This window comes from Bufo gargarizans, chromosome 3 (genome assembly GCF_014858855.1).
Source record: "Bufo gargarizans isolate SCDJY-AF-19 chromosome 3, ASM1485885v1, whole genome shotgun sequence".
Classification (NCBI taxonomy): domain Eukaryota; kingdom Metazoa; phylum Chordata; class Amphibia; order Anura; family Bufonidae; genus Bufo; species Bufo gargarizans.
In genome coordinates this window covers 281,936,047-281,947,580 of record NC_058082.1, presented here as the reverse complement: position 1 = coordinate 281,947,580, position 11,534 = coordinate 281,936,047, and the positions used below count along the sequence as shown (strand labels likewise).

The window sequence follows — 11,534 nt, the reverse complement described above, 5'->3', positions numbered from 1 at the left end:
ATCTCAAGGATAAATACCAACGGAAAGTTAAACCATCGCCAACAGGAAATCATTTAGTCAGACTTTAAATATGAAAGGAAATAGTAACCCTAATTTCAAAATAAACTTGGATATCACATAAAACCACATTTAAAAAAAAAAGCACATAAACCTCACCATAAACGCAGGGACTGCATGAATATCAACAATGGAGCAACACCCTTTTTAGACACCGATATATACAATTGAAATAACTAGGTCAACATAAAATAAACCATGATTGCTAACAAACTCCTACCAGGTCACAACCTGAAGTGATAAACCATATAACAGAAAGAAACCATCATGAATACCACTCAGATAAGACCAAAATAACAAAGTGACGGCAAAACATGACACATATAATTTACATTATATTTACATCCGAAAATCCGATTTTAAACAAAAAGCAACATCCTGAAAAAAAGAGAAAGGAATAAAGCGCACTGTAACCGCATATATATATATATATATATATATATATATATATATATTTATATTTAAAAAACCACTAGCAACGTACAGCGGAAGAAGAGGGAATATAAATCCAGGGATGAGATCCAAAATATATAACATAACTTTCACGTTTGTAATATAAAACACTTTTAATGAGAAATGGACTACAACACAGACAATGTGAATATGCACTTATTTATTTTATTCTGGCCATCAAACTGCTGACCAAATCCAGACCAGGATTTACTGAACCAAATCCAGACCAGGACTTACAAACAACTCAAATAAATTTAAGATAACACCGCTTAAAGAAACCAGCATTTAAATCCTCACTCGCTCCTGACATACCACAACTTGACCACTGAGGAAGGGACCAAAAGTGTCCCGAAACGCGTCTGGTCTGAGGAACCAGTGAGGACTAAAAGGAAATCCATTACTTGGAATTGAAAATCATCGGAAAATAACATATCCGTCTCAGCGATACCTTTTCAAATTTCCCGCAGCAAAAGGGATTGGCCAATTAGGAACTAAACACCGTGTGACGTCAACTTGCATCATCATCACGTGCAACATCACATGGTAAGGCGAGCGATCACGTGGGACGCCACGCAGGTCCTTGCACAAAGGAATACATCGTAACAGATGAAGAGGGGTAAAGTAAACTTTCTAAACTCTCTACTATTCCTCCGCATTTGAATATATTTATTTTGCCAAAACATAACGGATACACGAAAGAACTATATCGGGAAACCATATAATAGACTTGAATTATATATATTATCATCAGGAGACGTGCTCTCTCCTCAAAAGGCGGATGTTTTACTATTAGGAAACCCGGTGAATAGAAGAATAACCATTGCCGATTTCCAACCAGCAAGTATCTGACATTGTCTTAATATATAAAAAACACTACCTAATCCATTTGAAATTCATTATTTTTAATCAATATTGATTTATTGTGCACAATATATATTTGACTGAATGAACACCATTTTTTACCCTTTTCTTCTTGTTTGAAAATATTTTTTCACATGTTTTTTTCACATTTTCTTGATTGGATTCTTACTGGGCTGCCTCCTATTTGCAACTTTATTGCACATGTATTGAAGAACAATTATACTCCACAAAAATGAATCAACATATTGTAATTCGATTTATATGACCTATATTCCAGGATCCGATGAATAGACTCCCCAAATACCTCGAACACTAGACATCATTTTATATATTTTTTATTTTTTTCTTTGTTCTCAATATCTGTATTTTTATCCCCATCTCCATTTTTATTCTATTTTTAATATATATACAATTATCTATTAACTATATATAACAACGTAAATCAAATATTTAACTAAAAATAATAAATACAGTTTATTAAACCAAATGTGAGTGTGCCATCACAATTTTTTATTTTCAATACAACACATTCTCACGTTTTTTTAGGTCTACCGGTGATTGAGCACCTCCATCAATATTGACCGACTGGTGAGCCTCAGTAATACTTCTATTTATACTATATATCTGTACACACTGCATATATTAAACCCTGTACCTCACATAGCAGTACACTACGGTATATACTATATATCTGTACACACTGCATATATTATACACTGTACCTCACATAGCAGTACACTACAGTATATACTATATATCTGTACACACTGCATATATTATACACTGTACCTCACATTTCAGTACTCTGCTGTAAATACTATATATCTGTACACACTGCATCTATTATACCTCATACCTCACATATCAGTACACTGCTTTACATACTATATATCTGTACACACTGCATCTATTATACCTCTTTTGTGTGCCAGGGCTGTTTTGTAATCCCAATCCGGCCCTGATGGCATAAATGATAAAACGCAGCAGCAAGCATAGTTCATGGAACAAAGGGAGAGGCCTGGAATGGGAAGTGGGGGGGGGGGGCTATAAAAGGGTAATGGGGGCCCAATTTAGATTCTTTCTATGGGGCCCAGTGATTTCTATGTACGCCCCTGTCTGAATGGATTTGTTTTTGGCTTGATCAAAGCTCTAGACTATGTTACAGAATTTTATGCTATAATATGAAGGCCTATTTACATGCCTGATACTCAGGGCAATGAACTAATCTTTTGTTCCCAATCCTTGCCAGCTTGTTTAAGCTACATAAAGCTGCATTTAGATGCAGCAATCATCCCCTCTTAGTTAGTTCTTATACAGATTAGGCTGAGTTCACACTTCAGTTATTTGATCAGTGATTTCCATCAGTTATACGGTATAATGGAAATATATGCTCCTGTTCTCTGTTTTTGACCCGCACCTAGTTTTGGCTCCCAATAACTGATGGAAATAACTGATCAAATAACTGATTCCTGATACAGTAATTGTTCCAGTCCTCCATAAGGGTGTCTAACATAGAACACAAGACCATAATTAAAGGGGTTTTGCGGTACTTAGATAGTGATAATATATCTGTCGGATAGGTCATCAATATCATATAAGTGGTAGTCTGACATCCTGCAATCCCTACTGACCTGCTGTTTTAGGCAGCCACCAGTGGCAGAAACTATATAGTGGACAAAGGCTCTGTCCACTGTATTGTTCCCACAGAACTTCAGTATTGAAAAATACACAATGGATGGAGTCTTCCAAAACAGATAAATAGAGGGAGATTGGGGGCGACGTGTCAGACCCCCACCATTCTGATATTGATGACTTATCTTGACAATAGCCATCAAAATCTAAGTCCCAGAAAACCCTTTTTACACAATGCAAATCAATGACTATAGGTCATCAGAATGAAACTAGAGCAATGAATCCTCTGTGAGCTTCAGTAAAGGTTCCATTGAGTGACCCATAAACAGGAACACTTTTTTAGAGGCGAATACCACAATACACACAGTGTGAAGCACACCGTTTTTTGCATTGTATTTGCACAGAATCTGACAAAAAAACATCCCTACAACTCCATATAAAATCTGAGGCCTATGGATTAACAGTCGAGAACCTATGTTTCTCTATGGAAGACTTATTATAGCATCTGATTGATCTCTTACAGATGTATGTTATTGAATTCAGCACACCCAGGACACTTGGAAATAGCTCATTTCCATTGAAATGTGTAGTAAAAGAATAATTAGCACCTTACTATGTATCACATGGGTACAACCAGTACAAGCATGTTAACTATTTCATTTATGAAGTCATTTAAATTACTCCACCATTTCCTGAGGGCAGACACTTGACCTGAATATGGAGCAATAAATATTTTATTAGTTTTTGATAGTTTATATCAACCGAGAATGGAAACAATATTTTATTTAACAGAGCAGAAGGTACAAGAGACGGTCGAGAGCAAAACTGAACAGGACTCAACCCTGTAGGACAGCAATGTGGTACCTGGCAATACTCGTAGCTTTTGGTGCCTCTACCGTAAATGGTCAATTTAGTAAGTCTATTTGAGATTTTTAATCTAATTTTACTTAATTTTAGTATTTTACATAGGGAATGTTTTGATGTACAATGTGTGTTCTACAGTTAGCACATGTCTTTCATTGTAGACTTATGGAGCAACAGCATAAACAGTTTTCAGGCTTAGACTTACCTCTCTCCACCATAGTCTGAACGCGATAAGGACATATTGTGCAATATAGATTTCTGCAAAAACGAGTATCGTTGGTGATCTCAACAATTCTTTATGTACTCTCTCTTTAAATAAATTGTAGAGTCATTTGTCAAATTCTGAGTGTCAATGAAAGTATTTGCCCTCGGGCATTAAGATACTTTACATGCTTGCAAAACATATGGGAATGTATGTTATACAGTAAAGCCAAATGTTGAAATGTATAAGAACAAAATGAATACTAAAATTAATAAGAAGCAAATTGGGCCCACAAATATTCCATGTGCACTCCTTGTGCTCCAGTGGTTCCAGGGGTAAAGAATAGGTATGCAATGGAACATGCCACATTTGTTTTCTCCAACAGGATACATCAGAAAACCCTTGATGTGTAAAATGAGACATATAGAGGTACAGTTTTAGCTCATAGCTTTCTATGGATGCCATATTTGGGATCTGTATAATGCCTTGTGTATGGGGCCTTACTTGTATATTCAATGACGCGATCACAAATTATGATTGTTTTTACACAAGATTCAAGTACATGTGATTTGTTTGTGTTTAAATCATTTGCACTTCCCGTATTTAAAAATTTTAGACACAAATTTTTTACTCAGTTAATTATACATGCCTTCAGTAATGACCCATTCCAGAGTTCATACAGTAGATGACTTGGAAAACCCCATTCTCAGATACTCTATTAGGAAATAATGAGTTAACAGAGGAGAGTTCCCCTGTGCAGGATCCTCTTCTATTTGTGGCTACAAAAAGTGTTAATCCTTTGGGAAAACCTAGCCTAGCCTATTTAAGTGTTACACAGACAGCCCATTGATTTCAATGTGAACTGTGTAATGCTTTATTTCTCCTATAGTGGCTCCGACGGAGTTCCTCCATACATTAAAAGGAAGCTGTCACCATGAAATTGCAGTGTAATCTGTCAGCAGCATGTTATAGAGCAGGAGGAGCTGAGGAGATTGTGTGTGTGTGTGTGTGTGTATATAAATAAATATATATATATATATATATATATATATATATATATGAAAAGATTCAGTAAAGCTTGTATTTCATTATATAAATTCCTTCTCATTATGGGCTTTGAAGTCAAGCAGGCGGTCCTATCAGTGACTGACAGCCATCTGTATACACAGTGAAAGGGAGAAGGCTGTCAGTCACTGATAGGACCGTCTGCTGGACTTCAGTCAGTGACTGACAGCTATCTGTGTACACAGTCATAGAGGGGAGGCTGTCAGTCACTGATAGGACCGTCTGCTGGACTTCATTCAGTGACTGACAGCTATCTGTGTACACAGTCATAGAGGGGAGGCTGTCAGTCACTGATAGGACTGTCTCCTGGACTTCAGTCAGTGACTTACAGCCATCTGTATACACAGTCATAGAGGGGAGGCTGTCAGTCACTGATAGGACCGTCTCCTGGACTTCAGTCAGTGACTGACAGCTATCTGTGTACACAGTCATAGAGGAAAGGCTGTCAGTCACTGATAGGACTGTCTCCTGGATTTTAGTCAGTGACTGACAGCTATCTGTATACACAGTCATAGAGGGAAGGATGTCAGTCACTGATAGGACCGTCTCCTGGACTTCAGTCAGTGACTGACAGCTATCTGTATACACAGTCATAGAGGGGAGCCTGTCAGTCACTGATAGGACCGTCTCCTGGACTTCAGTCAGTGACTGACAGCTATCTGTGTACACAGTCATAGAGGGGAGGCTGTCAGTCACTGATAGGACCGTCTCCTGGACTTCAGTCAGTGACTGACAGCTATCTGTGTATACACAGTCATAGAGGGAAGGCTGTCAGTCACTGATAGGACCGTCTCCTGGACTTCAGTCAGTGACTGACAGCTATCTGTGTACACAGTCATAGAGGGGAGGGTGTCAGTCACTGATAGGACCGTCTCCTGGACTTCAGTCAGTGACTGACAGCTATCTGTGTACACAGTCATAGAGGGGAGGCTGTCAGTCACTGATATGACTGTCTCCTGGACTTCAGTCAGTGACTGACAGCTATCTCTGTATACAGTCATAGAGGGAAGGCTGTCAGTCACTGATAGGACTGTCTCCTGGACTTCAGTCAGTGACTGACAGCTATCTGTGTACACAGTCATAGACTGAAGGCTGTCAGTCACTGATAGGACTGTCTCCTAGACTTCAGTCAGTGACTGACAGCTATCTGTGTACATAGTCATAGAGGGAAGGCTGTCAGTCACTGATAGGACTGTCTCCTGGACTTCAGTCAGTGACTGACAGCTATCTGTGTATACACAGTCATAGAGGGAGGCTGTCAGTCACTGATAGGACCGTCTTCTGGACCTCAGTCAGTGACTGACAGCTATCTGTGTACACAGTCATAGACTGAAGGCTGTCAGTCACTGATAGGACCGTCTCCTTGTCTTCAGTCAGTGACTGACAGCTATCTGTATACACAGTCATAGAGGGAAGGCTGTCAGTCACTGATAGGACCGTCTCCTGGACTTCAGTCAGTGACTGACAGCTATCTGTGTACACAGTCATAGAGGAAAGGCTGTCAGTCACCGATAGGACCGTCTCCTGGACTTCAGTCAGTGACTGACAGCTATCTGTGTACACAGTCATAGAGGGAAGGCTGTCAGTCACTGATAGGACTGTCTCCTGGACTTCAGTCAGTGACTGACAGCTATCTGTGTACACAGTCATAGAGGGGAGGCTGTCAGTCACTGATAGGACTGTCTACTGGACTTCAAAGACCAGAATGAGCAAAGTTTAAAGGGATTCTGTCACCAGATTTGAGGCCTATAACCTAAACATCTGGCCAGGTCCCTACTAATACGCTGAATCCGAAACTCACCTTATTAAATGTGCCTGTGGCTCTATTAGCACATAAAACAGGTTTTTATAACCTGTCATTCACCTAACTAAAGTGCCCAAGGGGAAGTCTCTTCACGCAGGGTGTCCGGCTGCAGCCATCTCCGTCTGGTGCCCAGTGCCGCCTTCCCACTAGAAATCGCCGCCCTCCCTTTCAATAGAGCCGCCTACCTCACCTCAGCGCCGCCTCCCTCACCTCAGCGCCACCTCCGAAATCGTCCGCTCTCCTCAGCCAGATCAGTGCGGCTGTGAGAGGATGGCTGCAATAGGGCGGTCAAGGCAGGTTTGAGCGAAGTGCGCCGGCCAGCGCATGCGTACTTCGCTCAACGAGGCCGCTGCCAGGAGTCCGCACGGGCGCATCAGGTTATACCTAGTGCGCACGCGCGGGATCTGGCTGAGGAGAGCGGACGATTTCGGAGGCGGCGCTGAGGTGAGGGAGGCGGCGCTGAGGTGAGGTAGGCGGCTCTATTGAAAAGGAGGGCGGCGATTTCTAGTGGGAAGGCGGCGCTGGGCACCAGATGGAGATGGCTGCAGCCGGACACCCTGCATGAAGAGACGTCCCCTTGGGCACCTTAGTTAGGTGAATGACAGGTTATAAAAACCTGTTTTATGTGCTAATAGAGCCACGGGCACATTTAATAAGGTCAGTTTCAGATTCAGCATATTAGTAGGGACCTGGCCATATGTTTAGGTTATAGGCCTCAAATCTGGTGACAGAATCCCTTTAATTTAATAAAATTCAAGTTATACTGAATTTTTCCCACAAAACTATGTATCAATCTGCTCAGCTCCTTGTGCCCTATAACCTGCCTTCATCAGCACAGACACCATGTACAACATGACAGGTTCTATTTAAAACTGTCTCCCAACCCCCCCCCCCCCCCCCCTCGCCCACCCATATATGTAAGGTTCATCAACAATGGGAAAAGGTTACTTTCTCAAAAAGCACTCCCAAATCCTTTGAATGTTCCTTACTGGTAAGGTCTGATGAGCAGGACCTACAGCTTTGTTTCAGTATTTAATTCAGAGGTCTCCTCAGTTCACTTTTCAGTTGCTTTTTACTATAGTTTGGCCAGGATCGGGTTTTCTGTTCCTTGCACCCTTACACAACATGATTCTCACTGATGATTTCTGGCTTTGGGCGGTTACTTTTGTGGTGTCTTTATTCCATTGATAGCACTAAAAACGGCAATGCAAATTAACTTGTAGAAGGTCAAATTTATGTTTGTTTTTTTAAGATACAGACTGTTGTTGATATAACAAATACATCAGTATGGTGAGGAGCAATGGTCCCTGATATTCAGTCATAGAGATTAGATTCCTAGGATATATATATTGCGTACAGTATATAGCATTCAGTGTGCACTAGCCGATAATCTATCATACAGTGTATATATAGAAACATAATGTAATAAAATCTTCTCTGCATTCACTAATACCTGACTGTCATTACCAGTTCTATTGGACTGCATCCCCAACCTCGTGTCAAGTAACTTACAAGGAGGAATCACGGCCTCTAGTTTTGCATTACAAAACCCCTTCTGCTGTATTCGTCAGGACAATAGAATTCAACTGACAGACAGTGCAGTGTTGATAGTGGGCTTAAATACCGGTAAGTGAAGTAAATGAACTAATATATGGAATTAATACTGAGATGACTGGAGAATTTCCGCCAAAAACATAAAATGGCACAATTATTAGTAATGGTGGATATACACTGCACAATTGTCGGTCAGATTCTCACGAGAACAGGCTATGTAAACCAGTACGGCGAGTTCTGTGTTCACTCACGTAGCTTGTTCTCATGAGATTTGACAAATGATAGGAGCAGTCAAACAATACAATGGACATAGGACATAGGACATAGGAGTCTGCTGTATTCATAATGAGAGCATTCCTTCAGCCTCCCGCCATTCCACTGACCTCTTCACAGAGATTGATGGGTCACATGTCCTATCAATCACAGCCAAGTAGGAGAGCAAACCTGTTGTCTGGGACCTGCATCTATCTCGAGAACGTAGATCTACCAACACCTGTCTCACAGCTCTGAATGGAGAGGTGGCTGCACATGTGTGGCTCTCAGCAGTCAATCATATTGGCTTTCCAAAAAAAAGGTCAAGCATGTTTACTTGGCTATTTTTAGAACTCCCAAAAATGTGATTCCTATTAGATATTTATGGCATATTCTGTGGATCATACACCATAAATGTCAAGATAGGATAACCCCTTAAAGAGCTTATGACACGATTGATGTAAAAAATTAAAATCGGACATCATATAGTACATGCCAACATCTTTCTAACAAAGCTAGAACCAGCCTTGTACCTCACATGGATCCAGAGATCTCACTATTCAGTGATCCAATTGCTCTGCTAGATTCTCTTCAGCCTGTCAGGTCGGGGGGCGTGTCCTTTCTGCTGCAGTTCTCTCCCTGTAACTGCCACTGCTTTTAGCAGAACATATGGTTGGTGGCAGCTGAAGATTTAAACTGAGCACGTTGGACTATCTTAGTGAGATGGATAAAAAATAAGGAAAAGAACAAACAGCAGGTGGCGCTATACAGATACATTTTATTGAATAGCTATATGAAATTTTAATTACATGCAATTACAAAAGTATTCAGATTAAGGTGCTGGTTTGGCAAATGTAGAATATGCTTTGTGACACAAACCCTTAAAATAGTTGTCAAGGACTAGAAAAACAGGATGCTTCTACTTAGAAACAAAGCCACTTTGATTCTTGGCTCATGTCCTGCATTGTGAATAGGCCTAGGCTGCAATACCAGACACAGCAGTTTGAGACATATACACAAGAGTGATACTGTTTCTGGAAAGAAAGCAGACCTTTTTTCTTCAAATCCTAGAAAATGATGGGCCCTTTACATGGGCCGACAATTGAAACAATCATCGCTAACCGTTGTTACTAGTAACGCTTGTTAGCGATGATCTGGCCGTATAAATGCACCGCCGATTACCCGATGAACAAGCAAAACGTTCATTCATTGGGTAATTGTCTCTTTTGTGCCACACAACCTTTGTTGCTCTATGATTGGCCACAACGATGGACTCACTGACCGAACCTCTTATCTTCATAGAACAATGTGACCCAACTGTAAGTCAGTTGATTAATAATGAACTCTTAATAACATTGCAGCCCACTATGTTGTGTCCTTGATATAGGTTTCTATCATATGACTCTGTATTTATGCACACTTATTGCGATATGCATCTGTTCTGTTTTTGTCCTTCTTTTTATTCTCCTCAATAAAAAAAAGAATATACAAAAAATAAAATCATCGTTTCCCAGTAGCAGATCGTGCTGTTGGTAAACAACGAGTCTGTATGGGGAAGAGTGATGGCATTAGCGATCGCTTCTCCCCATATCGGTGCATGTAATAGCACCAGTCTCCCCTGCTAGCGATCAGCAAATTGTCGGGACAATCTGCTAGATTATTGGCCTGTAAAAGGACCTTAAGCTCAACCAAAAAACAGCTTCCACTCCATTGTTCTATTAACTAGCACTTCCTTCCTATAAATGTATAACTTATCGCTGTTTCTTCCTATTTTTCAGCACTATTGAACTTAGATCCAGTATCTATCGATATAAATAATCTATTGTTCTCCAACTTCCCTAAGAGTGGGTTGTTTGTCGCTATAAATGGATCTATTATCGATCTTTGTCCTTTGAATATAAATCTACCAAATGCAATATTTATTGGAATTAATCTAACTTGCCCGATAAATACAAACCTAGTCGTTTGCAATGGACCTCTATTACAAGTCGGAACTTACGGGTAAGTATTACACTCTGGTCATTTTTACATCATTTTCCTTTTTGTATTTGTAAAATAAAAAATGCATGTGTAGTGGAATGGGTTAACTTTATCTTTCAAAGGCATCTAAGAATTTTATAAACATGTGCCCCAAAATACTCTAAATCGGGGAAGCCCAACCTGCGGCCTTCCGGCTGTTGCAAAACTAGGTGTCCTGGAACATAACCATACCTTTCTAACCATAAGGCTTTCAGTGCGCGGTGGAAAGGGCTGCACTCGGTTTACTATTCTATTGCTTCGTCTGAACTCTGCCGAGAGACCCCCCCTTTCTAGATTGACCGTCCCTGAGATTTCAGAGCAGGCTGCAATAACGCAGGGGAACCCAGTGCGCCTAATGTTGCCCACCTTGCAACAAAAACCTTAATTGCATAAAAAGGAGTACTTCTCAAGATTAGAGCTCATGCACGCTACCGTATCCATTTCTGCAGTCTGCAAATCGCGGACCTCAAAACACAGATACCGGCCAAGAGCCTGCCGCCATTTTTTTTTCTCCTGTCTTATACTTGTCCACACAACAGAAAAGAATAGCAGATGTTCTATTTTTTTTTGTGGGGTCGCAGAACGGGTGTGCTGTCTGCATCTTTTGTGGCCCCGCTGAGATGAATGTGTCCGGATTCAACCCACAAAAATGTGTATCGGATGCAGAACAAAACCACAGCTGTATGCATAATTCCTTAGAGGATGGGATTTTCACAGGTAAGGAATGGTTATGTTTCGGGGCATCTACCCTACATAGCAGTATGATTAATT

The 11,534-nt window shown here is 40.6% G+C and overlaps 1 protein-coding gene across 1 annotated transcript in view; it reads left to right on the top strand.

The window, feature by feature from the left end:
- The first annotated feature begins 3,802 nt into the window (after positions 1–3,802).
- Positions 3,803–11,534, top strand: part of LOC122933224 — a 28,803-nt gene continuing 21,071 nt past the window's right edge. The window contains exons 1-3 of the mRNA XM_044288079.1: positions 3,803–3,916; positions 8,409–8,564; positions 10,523–10,745. Coding sequence (XP_044144014.1) covers positions 3,859–3,916; positions 8,409–8,564; positions 10,523–10,745 — 437 coding nt within the window. The 5' untranslated portion in view covers positions 3,803–3,858. The remainder of the gene's footprint in view (positions 3,917–8,408; positions 8,565–10,522; positions 10,746–11,534) is intronic.